A 22288-nucleotide genomic window follows, 5' to 3' on the forward strand; every position below is an offset into this window, starting at 1 on the left:
GCTGTGGCAGATAGAGGTTCATTTCCGGAGGATGGGACTGGACCGTGTGTCTGCCTGGGGTGTTGCAAACTGGAATCCCGAGTTGTTTCGTCGTGTAGTGGGTGCGGCAACACACCGTACCAGTGCATGCTCCCCAACTTGACTTGACTTGACTTGACTTATCTATTATTGTAGAATAGTAGTCTGAGTGGGCTTTAAAGAGAGCTTTTTATATTTTTTTAACACTGTCTGTCCATGCAGTTTGAAACACTTGCAGCTTTGTTGTTGTCCATCTGCTCTCCAGTTTTCAACACTCTAATTTTAGAGCTTGAGTGTTTTCTTTAAACTAGGGAGAGTTTCTATGTGCTTTGATCACTTTTGTTTTAAGGGGAGCAACTGCATCCAGAGCATTTCTTAAGGTCATATTATAATGTGATGTTAGCTGATGAAAATTTTTTTCAATCTTTACATTCAATATTAACTGATCTAAATGATTTTCCACAATTTCACTTGACTTTTTTGAAGCAGAATTACAATCTAGATGTCGCACTGTCTTTGTCTTAATCTGTGAGTGTATTGGTAAAGGTAGACCCAAATCAAACATAATTAAGCGGTGATCGGAAGTGAACCTTCATTTAATGGAGTACAGTGATCCCTCGCTATATCGCGCTTCGCCTTTCGCGGCTTCACTCTATCGCGAATTTTATATGTAAGCATATTTAAATATATATCGCGGATTTTTTGCTGGTTCACGGATTTCTGCGGACAATGGGTCTTTTAATTTCTGGTACATGCTTCCTCAGTTGGTTTGCCCAGTTGATTTCATACAAGGGACGCTATTGGCAGATGGCTGAGAAGCTACCCAGCTTACTTTTCTCTCTCTCTCTGCGCTGACTTTTTCTGATCCTGACGTAGGGGGATTGAGCAGGGGGGCTGTTCGCACACCTAGACGATACGGACACTCGTCTAAAAATGCTGAAAGATTATCTTCACGTTGGCTACCTTCTGTGCAGCTGCTTCGTGAAGCGACATGCAGCACGGTGCTTCGCATACTTAAAAGCACGAAGGGCACGTATTGATTTTTTTATCTGTCTCTCTCTCTCTCTCTCTCTCTCTGCTCCTGACGGAGGGGGTGTGAGCTGCTGCCTTCAACAGCTTTGTGCCGCGGTGCTTCGCATATTTAAAAGCAAACAGCCCTATTGATTTGTTTGCTCCTTTGAAGAGGAAGATATGTTTGCATTCTTTTAATTGTGAGACTGAACTGTCATCTCTGTCTTGTCATGGAGCACAGTTTAAACTTTTGAAAAAGAGACAAATGTTTGTTTGCAGTGTTTGAATAACGTTCCTGTCTCTCTACAACCTCCTGTGTTTCTGTTTCTGCGCAAATCTGTGACCCAAGCATGACAATATAAAAATAGCCATATAAACATATGGTTTCTACTTCGCGGATTTTCTTATTTCGTGGGTGGCTCTGGAACGCAACCCCCGCGATGGAGGAGGGATTACTGTAATATTTAAATTTTGAATTTCAACTTTGTAAGATATAATTAAATCTAATGTATGGTTATGATTATGTGTTGGACCTTTTACAATCTGACAAAATCCTACTGAATTTAACAAATAAGTAAAACATTTGCTTAAAGTGTCAGTTTCAACATCAATGTTTGCATTAAAATCTCCCATCAATATTACGTGATCATAATTTAAAACCAAATCAGATAAAAGGTTGCCAAATTCAGTCATGAACAATGAATATGGCCCTGGTGGTCTGTAGACTAGCACTACAATTGTGTTGGAATCTGTTTTAATATTTAAAATGAATGCCTTAAAGGATGTGAAGTTGCCTAAATTTTTATAAGTGATTTGTATTTTGTTACTGTGAATTTTTCCAAGGCCTCCACCTCAACCAGAATCTCTAGACTTATGAAGGAATGTGTGTCCGTCTGGTGACGCCTCAGGTGTGGAACAGTAACAGGATTTTCTAAGCCAGGTTTCAGTGAGACGACACAGATCAAATTTTGTACTTAATACAATACGAGGGGGGACCCAAAAATAACCGGAATTTTGTTGTTGTTAGGTTATTTATTTATTTCCGGTTATTTTTGGGTCCCCCCTCGTATTATTTACCAAAGCAGCTTTACTTCCAAGAGAGTGAATGTTCAATAAGCAGCATTTAAAATTTCATACTTCTTTCTGAGCTGGTGATATATTTTTTATTTTAATTAAGGGTCTGGTTTTATCTCTTGGTCTAAATTATACAACTTATTTTTCGGTTGTCAATTAATTTAAGGTCTGCAGCATGACTAAATTTACTGGATGTCCCACAACAGGGATTATGGGTAACACCTTCAGGAAAGTAACAGGTGGGATTAACAACAGACTGTGATATAAGATCGCATGACTGTGGCCTGGTTGGTGCTCTAATCAGTCAGCCAGGCAGTTTTGCTGCCATATTTTGAGAAATACATAAGATCCCCTCCAGTTTGGATGAAGACCATCTCTTTTGAAAAATCCATGCCTTTCTCAAAAATCAATGGAATTGTTCACAAAGGCTGTGCTTTTGCACACCAGGTTTCTAGCCAGCAGTAAAGGGAATGCAAGCCGTTATAAATCACATCCCCTCTATGTAATCTTGGTAAGGGGCCGGATACAACTATGTTCTGACATTTTCTTTTAGCTTTGGTGCCTAGAGAGATGAAGTTCCTCTTTAATACCTCAGATTGCTGTAAATAAATACCATTAGTGCCAACATGCAGCAATAAGGTAAATAGTTCATAGTTCGCAACACGATCCAATACGGCCTCTATGTCAGAAATCTTGGCCCCTGTGAGGCATTTAAAATTAAATGCTGGTTTAACTTAGTTTGGAATTCTAACATTCCGCACTATGGAATTGCCAATTATGAGCACTTTGTTATTCTCAGTATCCACAGATGGGTTGCAGAGTGCTGAAAATCTGTTCTGGATCTGAATTGATGACCTGGATGCCGAGGGACTACATTTTGGCTTCTTAGGCCCCCATCTTACTTTTACCCAGTCGCCCTGCTGCTAAATTGGTGCTGCTGTTTTCGGCCGCTCACTGAGTACAGTAGAACTTGGAGAGACTGAAGCCAAATCAGAAGTAGCTGAATTGTCTAAACAAACTGATTTGATCCAGTTTTCGGTTTGCCTAATTGCTATCAGATTCCTAATGTGGTCCTCCAATTTGTGTATTTTCCCGACCAAGTCTAAATTAACTAAACCCCTTTGGCACGTGAAGCTGTCTACACTGTCGGCCGGAAAACCTGAACTGTACATGCTGCAGGACACACAACATATAAACATGTCCTCAACTGGCAGAGAACAGATGGAACTTTTGTTTAGCGCTGATATCATCTTCTCTGTTTTTGTAGTAACTTTGGCACTTTCTGCGGTCAGCTGAATCACTAAGAGACTGTTGGCTTTAAGTTTCTAGCACCCGCTGGGAAAGCAACTTCTAGTTCTCAGTGATGGTTATTTCTCCTGGTTGGCTGTCAACTTTACTCCAGTTGAGCTTACTCAGGTATTTGCGAAGGGCTATGTGCCTGTGTGAGACGTGCTTTGTGCTTCAGCTTGCTGCTGCTCAGAAGAGGTGTGGCCTGAAAGAGAGAGAGAGAGAGAGAAAGAGGTCAAGTGTGAGCTTCACTGCATCCTTGCATCACCCATCATCAACAGGTGCTTATAGCGCGACTGTGGTCGACTTGTATTTGCTTTCGGGGTGAGCCGCCGCAACACTGGGAACCTGGCTTTGGGACACTCTTTGGAGTGTTGTCCCACTGGGGGGAGTCCCAAAAGAGTTTAGAAAAGATCAGCTGTAAATGTATGGTATTTCTAAAAGTTAGCTTTTTTTCAGTTTTATTCCCTCAGTCACGTTCACACACTTCCCCATACCCACCACCTTTGTGATCTTACTCTAACTAATGTAGGAAGGATGGTCCTTGGGTGTGTGTGAACTGTTAACATTTGAATCTGATGATTGCATATAGCGTAGAACTGACCTCTCTGTTCTATTCTTTCCTCTGCCTGTCCTGGAGTACAAAAGAAAGAGCACAGTGCACCAAAATGAGGAGACTGCATGGGCAAGATTGGAAACAAAAAAAAAACGCGGTCACTGATTACAAGCGCAAGAAGGCATGCGAATGAATATAAATAATGTTGCATCAATGCCACAATGTGACTGAGAGAATAAAAGTGAAAAAAATATGGTAACTTTTACAAGTACTATAAATGTACACCATCTGTTACAGACGCAAACCAAATGTATGTGTTTATTGTATAATATTAACAATAAGAACAGCTCACTACTGAAAACGGCAAATACAGGAGTCAGTCGGAATCAAACTGGAGACTCTTGCTTACAAGTTAGCAAATTTTACCACTACACCACGGAACCTGTTGTATCGTCCTTGAACCTTTTGTGAAAGTGTTTATTTGATCTTTGGACTTTAGACTTCACATATTATATAGTTTATGCCAACATTTTGTCATTTACTACTAAAATGTGAAAAATGTTTCTGTTTTAATAATGTGTTTACACAGATTATTGTAGAAACTGAACACACGTGAAATGCATTTGTTCCAAATAACGATCTATTATTTCCACTCTAAAACTCCAGCACTTCACTCCCAGATAATGAAGGCATGAGCTGGGAGAACTTTGTGCATGTTCTGTGGCGGTGGGGGGATGGAATAGCAGGCTGCTTGCTGCTTGTGTTTATCGGCACATTTACAGGACAAAAGACGCTGATGGAGAGGTGCGAATGGATTTAAGGTGGGCCGGATCTACGAGTTTTTTCATAGGCTCTGGTAATTCTAGTGTTAAAACCCTCCATGATGATATGGGGCATATTGGATCTGACAAGGTGATTCATCTGGCCAGAGAAAGATTTTATTGGCCTTACATGCAACGAGAGATTGACGATTATGTAATTTAACAATGCGCCTGCATCAAGCAGAAGCACCATAGTATCCCAGACAGAGCACCTATGGACTCTATTACTACGAGCGAACCTTTTGAACTGCTCTCTGTGGACTTTTTGCATCTTGAGCCAAGTTAAGGAGGTTATGAATATGTTCTGGTTCTGATGGGTCGCTTCATTCGCTTTGCACAAGCATATGCCACCAAAAACAAATCTGGAAAAACTGCAGCTGAGATGATTTTCCAAGACTTTATCCCTTGTTTTGGCTACTCTGCAAAGCTGCACCATGACCAGGGACGCGAGTTTGAAAATAGCTTATTCCAGAGGCTCCAACAACTATCTGGAATAGCTCACTCCCGCACCACCCCCTATCATCCACAGGAGAATCCAGTAAAACGATTTATAGATAGATAGATAGATAGATAGATAGATAGATAGATAGATAGATAGATAGATAGATAGTGTGAGGGATGGCCGGCCATTTACCCCGGCCAATACCCCCAGGCCGCTAGATGGAGCCCACCCTGTAGCATGGAAGTGCCCCGAAGACCAGCAGGGAATTATGGACAATGGAGTTTTTATTCCCAACCCTGCTGGACACCGTGGGGCCCACCAGAGGACGCTGCAGGGAGGCTCAAGGACTTATACGTGCCCTATAACCCGGAAGCACGTCATAATCATATGACCAGAGGGAACGTCGTGTTTCCGGGTTGAAAAGAAGGATTTTTTATCTGACCTGGAAGTAAGATGGGAAACACTTCCGGGTCAGGGAATATAAAAGGACGATGGGAAATCCCAGACGTGGAGCTGAGCTGGGTGGAAGGGTGGCAACGCGTCTGGGAGTGGAGGATTGGTTATTGTTTATGGAAATATTATTATTTGAGTATTGTGGAGTGGAGGGTGCTTTGTGCACATTTATTATTATTATTATTATTAATAATAAAGTATTATTTGGACTTTTATCTGGTGTCTGACGTCTAGTCTGAGGGTTCAAGGGGTCACGGAGACCTTAATCTGTCACGATAGATAGATAGATAGATAGATAGATAGATAGATAGATAGATACTTTATTAATCCCAAGGGGAAATTCACATACTCCAGCAGCAGCATACTGATAAAGAACAATATTAAATTAAAGAGTGATAACAATGCCGATAACAATGCAGGTATACAGACAGACAATAACTTTGTATAATTTTAATGTTTACCCCTCTGGTGGAATTGAAGAGTCGCATAGTGTGGGGGTGGAAAGATCTCCTCAGTCTGTCAGTGGAGCAGGACATTGACAGCAGTCTGTCGCTGAAGCTGCTCCTCTGTCTGGAGATGACACTGTTTAGTGGATGCAGTGGATTCTCCATGATTGACAGGAGCCTGCTCAGTGCCCGTCGCTCTGCCACGGATGTCAAACTGTCCAGCTCCGTGCCTACAATAGAGCCTGCCTTCCTCACCAGTTTGTCCAGGCGTGAGGCGTCCCTCTTCTTTATGCTGCTTCCCCAGCACACCACTGCGTAGAAAAGGGCGCTCGCCACAACTGTTTGATAGAACATCTGCAGCATCTTATTGCAGATGTTGAAGGACGCCAGCCTTCTAAGGAAGTATAGTCGGCTATGTCCTTTCTTACACAGAGCATCAGTATTGGCAGTCCAGTCCAATTTATCATCCAGCTGCACTCCCAGGTATTTATAGGTTTGCACCCTCTGCACACAGTCACCTCTGATGATCACAGGGTCCATGAAGGGCCAGGTCCTCCTAAAATCCACCACCAGCTCCTTGGTTTTGCTGGTGTTCAGTTGTAGGTGGTTTGAGTCGCATCATTTAACAAAGTCCTTGATTAAGTTCCTATACTCCTCTTCCTGCCCATTCCTGATGCAGCCCACGATAGCAGTGTCGTCAGTGAACTTTTGCACGTGGCAGGACTCTGAGTTGTATTGGAATTCCAATGTATATAGGCTGAACAGAACTGGAGAAAGCACAGTCCCCTGCGGCGCTCCTGTGTTGCTGACCACAATGTCAGACCTACAGTTCCCGAGACGCACATACTGAGGTCTGTCTGTAAGATAGTCCACGATCCATGCCACCAAGTTTAACTCAACTCTGCTTCAAACCTTGGAAGAAGAGAAAAAGTCCAAGTGGAAAGATTATCTACCGGAAATAGTGGATGCATACAATTGTACAAGACACGAATTAACTGGCTATTCACAATTTTTTCTGTTGTATGGCAGAGCTCTAAGATTACCTATCGATTTGTTGTTTAATCTTACAACTGACAATGAGGAAACAGACAACCAGGACTTTGTACAAAAATGGGCAACCAAGATGTAAGAAGCTTACCAGATTGCTGCAGATAACAGTCGGAAAGCATCGGGCAAGGGTAAGCAATACTATGATTGTACAATGAGGGGTGCTGTCCTTCAAACAGGTGACAGAGTCCTAGTCAGAAACCTATCTCAGAGAGGTGGCTCAAGAAAACTCTGTGACTACTGTGAAAAAGAGGAATGTCGTATTGTGGAGAGAATTAAAGACAGCCCAGTGTATAAGGTACAGCCAGAAGCTGGTAGCAGAACACCCCAGATACTACAATGCAACCTCCTGCTACCTGTCAATGACTTGCCTATTGAAAGAGACACTAAGTCAAACACAGTGAAAAGGAAAATGCTGAGACCAGCAAGAACACAGTGAGACATCAGACTTACCATCTGATCACTCTGATGAGGAATATGAAACCTCATATTGTACCCGCTGCTTCCCATGCTGTCTTGCGCATGTCAGATCTGAGGTCACAGAACAACCTGAGTCATGCTTCATGCTCAGAGCCAAGGCCCAAGAGTTCTACCCTGAACCACGACAACCTGACAGAAAAACTCTGCAAGGAACTGCTGCCTGCTTCTTTTATGCATTTTCACTATATCACTGTGGCTACCCCCTGTAGCAAGAGTGGCTTGTACCTGGCCCAGGTTCCCCTAGGCCTGATGCCGGTAACAAGTCCAAGACAGAACTGACTGTTTGGAGGCAAGATGGTGGCTTTAAAGACCAGTATAGGAAGTGATGTCATCATTGGGGTTGGAACCTGGTGGGATGCCCCCTGGTCTTTTGAGGAATTATAATTATACATGCTCTTTAGCTGCCTCCTACTCGCACGTTTGTGACAGTATATATTTGATTTTCGCATGGCACAATTTGCAGACGGCATGGCTCTTGTCAGTTTCCTTAGTGCCTTCTTTATTGTGAAAGCCGAAATGAGCCCACACTTCCATTTTTTACGCCATGGGAGCCGGTCTAACTACTCTGGATTCAGCCATCGATTGTTACATTACTAGTCAGCTTGATTTGTCACAGTACGATCCACATTGTTGGCCAGATTTACGCGCCTGAGTATTGAAAGCCTACATATGTCAACCCTTACACTACTTCTACTTCCTGTCTCAATGTACGTTGTTACATTACCTGAAGATAGATAACAACACTAGTATCTTGTGTTCGGGGGTTTAAACACAACGCAAATAGAACTGTGTACCTTGAATCTTTGTATGTAAACTAATAATTAATAATCGATAGTATGTTTTTGAGAATTGATACAATATCAAAAAACATAATATTGCAATACTCAAGTGTATCGATGTTTTTTTACACTGCTACTTTTGACACACACCTGATTAACTGACAGCACTCCAATGGAGGCCTGTCGTCTTACAAATGCCAGGTGACCCAGATAGTAAAACAGAAAATCGAAAGCAGCAAATGTGGAGTGAACAATTTGATTTCATTATGAATTCTCTTCTGTTCCTTTTAATAGTTTAAACACCTGGCAGGTTCAAACTGACTGTACATCTAAATTTGATATTGTCAGTTTTTAATTTTCCAAATAAATCATTCACCTGGAACCAATCCACTTTGACCTAGGTCTTTGACAAAAATGGATGGAAAATCCTCCAAGTGTGGACAAAATAAAATGAACACTGAACTTTTAAATTCTTAAACATGGTAGTTTTTAAAAAAAATTTGTTAATAAAAAAGAAAGAAATTGTGCAACTTTGATCATTAATCCCTCATTTATGATATAAAAGGCTGTCTTTAAAGGTGATTGGCTAAAGGTGTTCCAGGAATAACTGACACCTGACAATGTTGGATTTACCAATGCTGCTCAGATGTTCAGTCCCAAAGCTCAGTATTATGAAAGGTGCTTATTATTCCGAAGTATCCTTTTTTAACAATATTTTAGCAAAAATGTATGTGTTTTGTTCATTTTGAGCATATGAGTGAATTACTGATGTTTTTTTTCTGTGGAAGTTTTTCACATTGTTTGCCATTGTACAGCATTGGTCACCATTGGGTTCTATTATATCAAAGTTATTTTCACTCTGTTCTACATGAAACATGTTTTACATGTTGCTGCTCTTAGGATCCAGCTTAGGTCCAGTAGGTTACCACCTACTAGGAAAATGAGCCTGGACTTCATCTGTGGTCTAGCGATCCACGTCTTGCTTACAGAGGAATCGAAGCATTATGCACATCTAAGTCTGTTCCTCAGAGAGTCGCAGTCAGGGCAGCTGATGGAACGGTCCTTACGGATGACACTGCAGTTGTGACCAGCTGGGCCGGCTACTTTGAGCAGTTGTTCAAAACTGATCCTCCGGCTAGGACGTTGGATATCTCTGGGTTCACTGTTCTTTAGGTTGATCCTCCAATTAGCTGTGTACCACCCAATCTCACTGAGATTGCACAGGTGGTGAACCAGCTGAGGGGGAGAAAGGCTGCAGGGATCTGTGGTATCTGGGGAGAACTTCTCAAGGCAGGTCGTAAGGCTGTTCTCTTGCCATTGAAAGCAATATTTGCTTCCATTTGGGAGACTGGCATCATCCCAACTGACTGGAAAATGGGACTTGTCATCCCTATCTGGAAAGGGAAGGTGATCGCCTGGATTGCAGCAACTACAGGGGGATAACATTGCTGTCGGTGCCGGGTAAGGTCCTTGCTAGGGTTGTCCTCAATAGGATCCGTGATCACTTGCTCACCTACCAGTGACCGGAACATTCTGGTTTTACGCCTAAGAAGTCTACCATCGACCACATCCTGGCACTGAGGGTTCTCGTGTAGCGCAAACGCGAATATTGGCAGAGTTTCTTTGCAGCCTTTGTCGATTTTGATCTCAGTTGACTCAGTTGATTGAGCTGCCCTGTGGGACATCATGAGGGTTTGCAGGATGCCCTCAAGGTTGCTGGATATCATGGCTGGCCTGTACACTGGTACTGTGAGGGCTGTGCAGAGTGGAGGTAGGACCTCTGCGTTTTTCCCAGTTGATTCTGGTGTTTGTCAGGGGTGTGTTCTTGCTCATACTCTGTTCAATGCTTGTATGGACTGGGTGCTAGGCAAGGTCGTGGGGTCCAGCAGTTGTGGAGCATCTGTTGGTGAAGAAAGATTCACTTATCTTGACTTTGCTGACGATGCTGTGATCTTCGCGGAGTCAATGGAGGCTCTGATTGGGGCGCTCGAGAGACTGAGTGAGGAGTCTGAGTGTCTGCGCTTGCGAGTGTCCTGGATAAAAACCAAGATCCAGGCCTTTAATGACCTCTTGGGCACAGCCATCAACAGTGTGTCTGTTTGCGGAGAGAGTGTTGACCTTGTCGAGAGGTTTACTTACCTTGGCAGTGACATTCATGTCTCTGGTGACTCTTCCTATGAAGTCAGTAGACAGATTGGGAGAGCATGGGGAATCATGAGGTCAGTGGAAGAGGATGTGTGGTGCGAAGGTCACATACCCAAGGAAGGTCCAAGTCTTTAGTCCTCGTGATTCCTGTCTTGCTATATGGTTGCAAGACTTGGATGCTATCCAGTGACCTGAGATGAAGACTGGAGTCCTTTGGTACTGTGTTTCTCCGGAAAATCCATGGATACCATTGGTTTGACTTTGTGTCGAATGAGTCGTTGCTCATGGAGTCCCGAATGAGGCACATTACCCACATTGTGAGGTAGAGTCAGTTACGGCACTATGTCCATGAGGCGTGTTTCCCCGAGTGTGATCCACCTCATAAGATCCTCATTGTTGGGGACCTGAGTGGCTAGACCAGGCCAAGGGGTCACCCACGTAACACCTGGCTGCGGCAGGTAGAGGGTCATTTCCGGATGGTGGGACTGGACCGTGTGTCTGCATGGGGGGTTGCAAACTGGGATCCCAAGTTGTTTTGTCATGTAGTGGGTGCTCCCCAACTTGACTTGACTTGACTACATGAAAACATGAGATTAAAATTTTTCCTTGGCCATTACTAAGAACTACATAGCGTAAGTAACATAAAAAATATATGTTTTTGGTGGAGTATTCCTTTAATGGCTTGTTGAATGCAGTTAATCTGCTTCTATGGAAAAACAGTTGAGTACTGGAAATTTAATGGTTTGAAGAGTTCATTTTTAGGAGCTTTTGCATAAAATACAAGAAACACCTGCTATCATCATTTTATCTGTCTGAGTGTGTGTCCACTTTCATGAAACAACTTAGCTCCCAGTGAACTGATTTTATTGAGATTTGATAGAATATTTGACACATTTAATCTATAAGAACATTTAATGGAAAGTTTTTCTTACATTGAGACATTCAAATAGAGAACCTTTAGAAGTGTGATTATCTTACATTTAAATAAATGAAACATATTTATGGAAATCACTGTGATTCTAGTGGTTAGCCTTACACTTCTATGGTCATTGGTTCAGTCATGTCTTGGCCTGTGGGCTTTCAATACTGTCACTAGTTACTGTTAATTCTTTCCAGATCCTAAACATCTGCAAATTAGATTGCTGATTCTGAAGTGGATCACTGGAAGTAAATTGCCTTAAGATGGAATAGCATTGTGCCCATTATTGGTCCGTGCCTTGTTTCTATATTGATAAAGAAAAGTAAACATATTACTTGCAAAGGGAGAGTAACTGGTCTGGTTAAACTAGTACCTAGCCCTGGTACTGCAGACACACTGCTTCATTTGACAAATTAACAGAAACAGCCTAACCAAAATCCTTTGTCTTCATCATTTCTTTTTTTTTGTCTTTATCATTTCTTTTCACGTTCTTGTTTTGGTAGAGCATCAAACAAATAGTGATTTAAGTTCCAAAAATGGTCGAAGTCCCACCAAATTCTTCCAGCACGGTCTCCTATTGGAAATGCCTGCCTATTGGAATCATGAGCTTCCTTCCATCTCTCACAAACATCTTTACTAGAATTTTATGTTTTGCTCATCTGGAAGTCATTCTCAGTGGCTTGCCTAAACTCCTCCCACGTATAGAACAATATTGAAGTTGTGACACTTTCAGATCTAAAGACAATCCTCCAAAATTTCATAGTAGACTGTATTTAATTGATTCTCTCACAAGTTCAGTCTAACTTGAAGCCATTTCTTATACTGACAACATATGATAAACTTAGACTCTGTGACCCTCCTTTCCAAGAAATGTGTGAGAAGATCTTCTGAAACTGAACATACTTTTACACCATTGAGATCTATTGGGCCATTTCTTTTGTGTTTGGTTTATTTAGTTTTTTTAATTAAAATTATACATTTTGCTTTTTAAAAGTTTCATACTTCTGCTTTCCTGTTGGCTAGAAACCTGTGAACGTTATGGAATGGCATGATGGAAGGACAGGAAAAGACAGAAACTGACATTTTCCATTTTCAATTCATTATTTTCCTCTTTAATGGTCAGGTTTGTAATATGCCTATAGCCTGATGTAATAAAAGTGAGAATTTTGATTCTAACAGTTAACATAATAGAAGACTGACCACTGTTTTAGAAATAGCATTAGTATTTTTCTATCTGTTGTTTAATTTTGACATTTTTTCTCTTTTTTCCTCCAGTGAAGAAAGCCAAGTTCAGTGGACCCCAGGGTAAGTGTTTGGTCTTTTTAATTATATGTGCATAGTAGATGAGCTAGTAATGAGTTGGGAGTCCTCATGGTAAAGTTTCACATAAAAATACTTTTCACATAACTACACTGGATCAAGGAGTGACAATAAAATAAAAGTGAATTATTTCTGTGTAGCAAAGAAAAAGAAAAGCACAAATGCACCATCACTAAGTGTAAGCAGAAACCTATATGCTCTATAATGCTTAAACATTTAAAGTAAGGCAAACCTGCCTCGACAATAATAAACAATGAGAGTAAACTTAACTTGGTAATCATTTATTACATATAAAATTTGCATATATAGTACATGTGATTTTGATATAGAGGCTTCTTTTACTACTGAAAAGAAAGTTTTATTTTCTAAAAACATTTTAATAGAAATAGTTAAAAAAAATGGCAAAGCAAAAAAATATCACATGATGACAAATACTATACACAAAAGGTGAAAAAACACAAAACAATGTAAATAAAAGGGAGACTGACTGTTCCATGCAATTTATTGCACCATATTATGTGCTGTCCCTCACAAAATGTTTAAAAGTCACAATTGTCCATATGTTGGAAATAACTGCTGCAGCTGCAGTGAGGACGGACACACAAGTGCCTTGATTTAGATGTCTGTAGCTCTGGTGGAGAAGTATCAGCAAGCTTTTCAAAAGCAGACAAAATTGAAAGCAATTCATATTTTAACATGCAGATAAACCTTTTTGTTTTATTTGTAACTTTACAATTAATTACATTTCTGCGTTTTTCTCCATAGTGGCTAACTATGATAGAATAAGCATCCCACTAACTTTACCACTAGAAATACATTTTTGTAAATATTCTAGCAACCATGACTTTGAATACTTGGTGGAAAAAAGGTGAGGTTGTACCTTAAATATACTGTAAGCATATGTCTCTTCACATTTTTTTCCTGCTTTTTGATTTGTCATCACATTTGCATGCTTTTGTTCGGTGCACTTCAGTCATGCTACTAAAAAATTAGTCACACTAGAAAATTCAGTTCCTAATCTTTGGTCTAATAAATTAAATTCATAAACAAAAAAAAAATCTTTAACATTTTATTTGATAAATCTTTAAAGAGAACACTCTAATACAAAACGTTTTTCAAATCGAAAAATGGTATCCTGTCACTGTTGTACTCACTGGCTTTTTTGATCTGGTGAACCTATCAACTGTTTGTATAGTTCCAGCCAAGAAAAAGTTTGATACAACCTCTGCCTACAGGATTTCATATGTCAGCTACTGTGTTATAAGCACAGCTAGCAAAAAATGACCAAAAGGCCAAGAAATACATCATTTGTAAATAATGAGCTAATTAATTGAATCTCTCACTTATTACTGTAGGTCACTGTAATACGTATAAAAGTTTAATATGTCACTGTGCTGTTTACAAAAATATTTTATAAATCCACTTTTCTTTCAACTCACATGTACAGCTAACACAGGGCCAGATTTAGTACACAGGAGTTCACCTTATAAGAACTGCTAGGCAAGCATTAGAAGACAAGACAGGGACAACTGTGAAATGGGCGTTTCTGTGTATCAAAGTCAGCATGAAACTATCCTCTGTGCCTTGTTTGGGAATGGCATGATTCACCGAAGTGGGGGCCTGCACATGAAGGAAGAGTATAAAGCCTTGGAATATTGCCCGGCACACCTTTGAAGCCAACGAACAGATGGGAGATACTGTCATCTGATCCGGAAAATCCTTCCAATGCAGCGACAAAAATGGCAGACTCTATGCATCGGGCTCCCATTCCCGAACTTGGTTTTTGTCATGGCTTCCTCATCTGTTATGCTGCGTAAACCGTCATTAAAGAAAGCTAAGTTATTTCTCCTATGTGATTTCTTACTGCCGTATCACCAAGGGAGAGGTATTGCCTTTTTATATTATAGCTATATAGTTTTGGGTTATGTAACATGCCGCAATTACAAAAGAACTTATTCCAACAAGGTAGCTAGTGCCCCCTGCTGGATAAAGTCACTTGCTATTTTGAAAAACTTTTTGAAGTGTTTGTTCTGAATATATTGACTTTAATGAAAGTATATGAACTCAACGTAGTGTTTTTTTTTAATCACAGTGGAATAATATTTATTTTTTTGAAAACTCTTAGTTCCTTAATATGGAACTGGTAATACTGAGGAAATTAGTATCTATAATGATTTAACAATGCACCAGTTTAGTGGCAATGGATTTCAAGCCAGACATTTTTCTTCAAAATATGTGACTGACAACCTGGCATATCCCTTAATAATAGTTAGCTGATTTATGATTTGTGAGGAAAAAAATGTAAGATGCATGCTCTAGTAGGTCTCTGCATCTGCCACTAAAACAAATTCAGTTTGCAGTGTTACTTTCATCGACCTCTTCTAGTGCAAGTAAGCCTGCAGATGAAAAGAGAAGTTATAATTTCTGGATATGATAAAAGCATTAGCTTTTCAACTGTTAATCAAAAAGTAATTCACTGCTTGCAAAAAATAATGACCATAAAGGAAAGAAAATGGCAAGTGAGCAGAATCAGTTGTAGTAAGACTACTATGTTGTATTTTAGTTTTTCACTTTATTAAAGATAGTAAATGCTAAATACAAAAACAAAATAAGCAAACAATAATATGAAAGATAGAAAAAATATAGGGGGAACATCACCCCAAAGATCGTATAATATAGAGAGTAAAAGGAAAAAAAAGAAAAAATTTCAATAATTTGAACAACACAATGGTGTGGAAACAAAATACAATAATGAAAAAATATCACAAAATTATTCATGAGAGAGAGGGAGAGAAAGATTATACTTTTAGATAGGCAGTGTATAGCGGATAAGAACAAAAATGAAATCCCCAGGAAATAACTAAGGGGAATTATCAACATAAAATGTTTTTCAACAAAAGAAATTGAAATAATGCAGTAATAATAATAATTTGGTGGAATCAAAGAATATGTAGAAAAAAAAATACAAAAAAATGAATAGGCACAATTAAATACAAGGTGGAAATGAAGAAGGGCTAGATTAGCACTGCAAAAGATGCACAAATGCAGTAGATAAAAGGAAATCCCAGGACAAAATGAGTAGAAAGACATTGGTGTTGAGACTAGTCCTTCATAGGATGTGATATTATTTAATTGCAAATCAGGCAGAGAGTGGCACCATAAAATACAGCTGGCATAAATTTCAGCCAATACATTTTGAAAAACTGTCTTCATCAGGACTTCTGTTTTAAAGAATATACTTCTTTGAACAAACGTATACAGTGCCAGAAGACAGAGCAAACAGAGTTGTCATACCTCATATATGTGAGTGTCACTGAATAACAGAAGTTAACATATGGTACTTTCCCAAAGGCTTGCAAACAAGAATGCTAAACCAGAAAGAAACAAACTTTTTTAAGGGAGTGTGAAAATACTGATTGTTTATAAAACAAAAGCAAATGCTTCTTACCTGATGTGACAACTTTTTAGAATATACTGCAATAAATAAATAAATAATGTTTTGTTATACTTTTCATAGCACTATTGCAAAATATATAGAAATAAATAAACTATGATGTCACATATATCATTAATCATCAGAAGTGCTGGTTTAAAAATATGTATCAAGTTAGTGTAAACTTACCCAAGCACATTAAGGTATTGGGACAAGGATGAAGGAAAAACTCTCAACCTGGAAAAGAAAGTAGAGGTAACAAGGATTGACTTATCAAAGGAAACAAGCAAGGTTTATAGTAGATATTGTTGTTATTGCTTTTTTTCCTGAATTTTAGTCCATATCAACTTCTTAAAGTGCTAGATAATGGGGGTGGGGGCAACTGTGAAAACTGGGCTGAAACTGAGCTATCCATTGGTAATGAGCCTTTCCCTGTACGTGGCTTGAAGTAGGTGAGATCTTTGATAAAAGCAGATTCACTCAGTGGTATAGCACATATTTTAATAATGAAAAGAGAGCAGACAACATGGAACCTTGTGGTTTACTTGAAAGAAGACACCTTTGGGTATGTGAAAATACCATTATTGCTTTTGATTGACTTGTGGGTTTATTGCAATGTACACAAACAACTTTGAAATATGGCTGTGTCCAGCCATTGTGACACCTCCTACAAAAGTCAATATCTTGTTGTTAGTACTAAAACATGAAAAAAAATGTCTTTTAGGTACAGTATGTGTTCAACATTTCTTGCATTTCCTGTCATCCTACACTTACATAGATCTTTGTAGACACATGAAATGCATGTGTTTCAAATAACAAAATATTTTTTAGCCAATACAACTCTAGGTACTACCTCACTCCCTGATAAACAAGGCTTGATCTGGGAGAGGTTTTTGTTGTTTCTGTGGCAGTGGGAGGTTGGGATAGTAGGCTGCTTGCTACTTGGGGTTATCGACACATTCACAAGACAAAAGAGTCTGATGGAGAGGTGCGCACCGATTTAAGGTGGGCCGGGTTTACAAGTTTTTTTGCAGCCTTTGGTAATTCTAGTGTTAAGTGATAACCCTTCAGCTGTGACTATCTAAGAAGAGAAAGAAAAAATTCCCCAAAAAGTTGCAGGAAAAAATAGAAGAAATCTTGGGAAGGGCAACTCAAATAAAGACCTCCTTCCAGGTTGGTTGGGCATGCAATGCGTATCAAAAATAGGGTAACACAAAAAACAGAATACAGGTAATTCTCTTCTCAGTGCTAGTTGACCAATCTATCATTGCCAGAAATACAATTTAATAGTACAATATAATTTGATTTTGGATAGCACTCATTATCAAGTGCAGGCACAGATTGTTGTGGTACTTGTGGTAACTTCCAAGACAAAATGCAAGAATAGATTATACCAATCACTAAATACAGAAATAGCACATGTAAAGATACAGATTCTTTAAAATATGCAGAAAATGAAGTAGAACCTGATTAACAAAATGGAAACCAACAATATCTGGCCATTAATTAATTGTAGACTTACGGTCAGTTGACAAAAGAAGGGAAGAAATTCTGAGAAAGAGAGTCAGAGACTCTCTTGGATATAGTTTGAATCCATTAAACTCATCTGCATCCACCACTCCTGACTTTTTTCATGCTGGCTAGATTAAGCATTGGGATCTGGGAGTTCATAGAGTTCAAGGCATATTAAAATTTGCTGCAGGATGTTGGTAACAGCACTTCACAGATGAGAGAGGGGACTATGCTTGAACCATTTTTTGGGCTTCAACTGGCTGTAATGAAGGAACTACAGACAAAAAGACTGTAATGTCAAAGTTTAGCAGTAGGCTAGACATGAGTTTCCAATGCACAAGAATAGTACATGAGCAAGATAAGAGTGTGTAATATGTAAAAGTGTGATTTGCCAATATTTTTAAACTATTAATATGTGTAGACTGTAGAGAATCTTTTATCAGTGCCTCGTGAAAAAGATTGAAATGGAAAAACGAAAAAACACTAAATATTGTGGAGGTGTTTTGGTGAATACTTTTTCTCAGTGTTGCATAGAAGATTGGGGCAGTGCCGTAGGACTGGCAGACTGATATCGTGGATCCATTTTTTAAAAGGTGAAGAAGAGTGTGTGATCTCATTGATGAAGGATCACATTCCTCAGTCTCCCTAGGAAAAAACTATGCTGGATTAATGGAATGGGGACTCTGTAAGATTGGTGAACCTTTAGTTCATAAGGAGCAATATGAATTATTTTTTATTAGCACATAAAATAATGATGGAAAAGGAAGACATAGTTTAGACAAAATATAATCAATGGAGTATTATAAGTATGTTAAAAAAAACCAAAAAAAACCCAAAAACAAACAAACATTCAAACTCTTCCCTTGCCAAGCTCAGAGAGCAATATCTTGTGGCAGGTTCTATAAGAGTATACATGGTACTGAGACTGTTGCAGTTGTGGGCCATGCTGACTCTGTATTTGCTGAGTAGAACTGGGATTGCATACTTGGAATTAAGTCAAGACCATTTGAACTTTGCCAAGGGCGTGTTTTAATTTTCCTTTCCTTTTATTGTTTTTTATGGACATGATGTTAAAGTGCAACTGAGTTTTAGAGGGTATCAAGTTCAGAAAGCTGAGTTGCACCTCTGCTGTTTGCAGACAATGTTAGTTTTCTAGAACTCATTAGACCATGATTTCTGGTGTGCATAGCTGTGGTTTGCAGCTGAGCAAAATGTTGTTGGGATTAAAATTTGAGCCCTGGTGGGACCTAAGTCTACATCCCCATCTTTGCATATGTTCACAAGCTGCAGCTAGTGAGTGAAAAGTATAAGGCTGTGTGTACAAACAGCTAAAATGAGGTTCCTGCACAGTTTTGAAGAGCCTAGCAATATGGGAGGACCTCAAGTAGAACCACCCTGAGCTTATGTTTCTTTAATCATGCTATTATTATAGATTACAGAACGTTTGCCATGGTGGGTTGTGTGTTTTCTGCTGTTGTAACAGAGTGTTTACACTGTTCCAAGTCAGACTGAGAGTGGATGTGTTTCATGATATTTTTTTAATACAGTATAATCACTTGTGTAGACTTAAACTTATATTGCAGTGGTTCAGTTGTCTTCTGTAAATGTTATGCTCAGATTATTAAACATTTTAAAAGCTATCACATGTATTCTATTTATTCTCCATATCCCAAGTAAACGTCACTCCTTACATATTAATGTGTTGTAAAACAGTCAATTGACAGATACATGTTCCCATTGATACATTGGGAAAACACTGTTGTAGTATTCTATAAGAAAATTAAAACCATTTAATGTTCATGTATTAACACTCAAATTATTTTGAACACACAGTAAGACAAGGCAAGTAACAATTTGATAAAATTTTGAAAATGGAATTCCATTGACAATCTGGTTATATTATGACCAATCTTTCCTCATAATTCAACCCCTGTGAGCCCTGGAATCAGCCTAGTTGCTCATTTCTGGACCTTTTCTAGTGCTACTATGTCCTTTTCGTAGCCTGGAGACCAAAACTGCACACAGTACACCAGATGAGGCCTCACCAGTGCATTATAAAGCTTGAGCAGAACCTCCTTGGACTTGTACTCCACATATCATGTTGTATAACCTAATATTCTGTTTGCCTTCTTAATGGCTTCTGAACACTGTCGGGAAATCGATAGCTTAGAGTCCACTATGACTCCTAAATCCTTCTCCTAAGGTGTACTCTCGATTTTCTGACCACAAATTGTGTATTCAAACATAACACTTTTACTTCCTATGTGTAATACTTTACATTTACTGACATTAAATTTCATCTGCCACAAATCTGCCCAAGCCTGTATGCTATCCAAGTCCTTCTGTAATGATATAACGGATTCCAAATTACCTGCTGATCCACCTATCTTGGTATTATCTGCAAACTTAACCAGCTTGTTACTTAAATTCCTATCTAATTCATTTATATATATTAAAAATAGCAGCGGCCCTAGCACTGACCCCTGTGGAATACCGCTCTTATCATCAGCCAATTCTGATAAGGTTCCTCGCACCCTCACTCTCTGCTTTCTGTGTCTGAGCCAATTCTGTACCCATCTAAAAACATCACCCTGAGCTCCCACTACTTTTAGTTTGATGCCTAACTTCTCATGTGGTACCTTATCAAATGCTTTCTGAAAATCAAGATAAATAATATTATATGCTCCACTTTGATCGTATCCTTTTGTTGCCTCCTCATAGAATTCCAGCATGTTAGTAAAACACGACCTCCCTCTTCTGAACCCATGCTGACTGTTCCTAATAACTCATGTCCTTGCCAGGTGTTCCTCAATCTTATCCTTAATAATTCCTTCCATTAATTGTCCTGTGAATTATGTTAAGCTTACTGGTGTATAGTTACTTGGATCTGCCCTGTCACCCTTTTTATTTAATGGGATGATATTTGCCATTTTGCAGTCGTTTGGAATCTCTCCAGTGTGCAGTGACTTCCTAAAAATATGTGTCAAGGGTTTATGTATGTACTTGCTAGCCTCCTTAAGAACTGGAAGGTAAATACTATCTGGTCCTGGTGATTTGTTTGATTTCAGCCTATTTAATCTGAACAGTACTTCTTCCTCTAGTTTCCAAATCCATCAGTACCTCCTAAGTAGTCCCATTATCCTCTGGGAAGTTATCCACTTGCTCACTTGTAAAGACCTCAGAAAAATATAAGTTTAGGGCATCCGCTATTTCATTGTCTGTATCTTTTAATTCCCCTTTACTATTTCTGATGCACTTCACCTCCTCCTTGATTGTTCTTTTACTACTAAAATACTGACAGAATCTCTTAGGGTCTTCTTTCACCTTATCTGCTATATTCCTCTCCAACTCCCTGATATCCTTCTTAATAGTTGTTCTCATGTTCTCATATGCTCTACGATTCACTTTGCAGTCATTAGTGTTATATGTCTTATAAAGCAGTTTTTTTTCCTTTGCAGCTTCCTTTTTAAATCTTTATTAATCCACTGTGGAGTTTTTTTTAATTTCCTATTAGTCCCAAATTTAGATATGTATCTCTCCTGCATAACATGTACAACATTTTTAAACCTGTTCCACTGCTCCTCGACTGTCTCCACACTTAAAAGCGTATCCCAGTCTATCGTCCTTAGACTTTGCTGCATCTGTTCAAAATTTGCCCTACCAAAGTTCACCTTAAAAATTTTAGTCTTTGCATCTGCACTCTTACAATATACTGAGAATTGTACTATATTATGGTCAGTTGACCCTAGTGGTTCAATCACCTCTACACCCTCAATTTTGTCTTGATTATTACAAAATACTAAATCTAGACTAGCTTTACCCCTTGTTGGTGCTTTAACATACTGTGTTCAAAACAGTCAGTGAGTACCCCTGAAACTCCTGCTCTTGTGCTCCTCCATCTACACGGTTATCCCAGTTAATATTTGGATTATTAAAGTCCCCCATGACTATAATATCTCCCTGTAAACTTGCCTTTTTGATATTACTAAAAAGATGTGTGTTGAAATTACTGTCTGAATTGGGTGGTCTATAACACACTCCTAAAATAATTCCCTAATATTTTCCAGGAAAAGCCACATGTCCTCAGTAAGATGGGGCTCATCGTCCAACTGAAGAGGACTTACATTTAAATTCTGTTTGACATAAACAGCAATCCCACCTCCTTTTTTGTTCTGTCTATCCCTCCTAAAGAATGTGTATCCCTCTATGTTACACTCATCCCCATCTTTGTTTTTTAGCCAGGTTTCTGTTATTGCTGTAATATCATAATTATGCTCTGCTACATACAGCTTCAACTCACTTACCTTATTTTTGATACTTATAGCATTAAAGCAAGCTATTTTTAATGTGTTACTCCTTCAACATTTAAATGTTGTCTTAGAATTTACATTACTACGCATTTTTATTTCTACACCGTTGTTTGTTCCTCCATGCATAAACCTGACTTGTCCTAAACTCCCTGCCCCACCATTCCGTAGTTTAAACAATCCTCGACTAGCGTACTGATATGTCTCACCAATACATTGGTGCCCCTCTAGTTCAGAT

General features: G+C 39.1%; 1 protein-coding gene across 1 annotated transcript in view; it reads left to right on the top strand.

Moving 5' to 3' along the window:
• Positions 1 to 22288, top strand: part of LOC114654212 (protein unc-13 homolog B-like) — an 837814-nt gene that overhangs the window by 145255 nt on the left and 670271 nt on the right. The window contains 1 exon segment of the mRNA XM_051929449.1: positions 12754 to 12783. Coding sequence (XP_051785409.1) covers positions 12754 to 12783 — 30 coding nt within the window.

Source organism: Erpetoichthys calabaricus, chromosome 7, assembly GCF_900747795.2.
Source record: "Erpetoichthys calabaricus chromosome 7, fErpCal1.3, whole genome shotgun sequence".
Taxonomy (NCBI): Eukaryota; Metazoa; Chordata; class Cladistia; order Polypteriformes; family Polypteridae; genus Erpetoichthys; species Erpetoichthys calabaricus.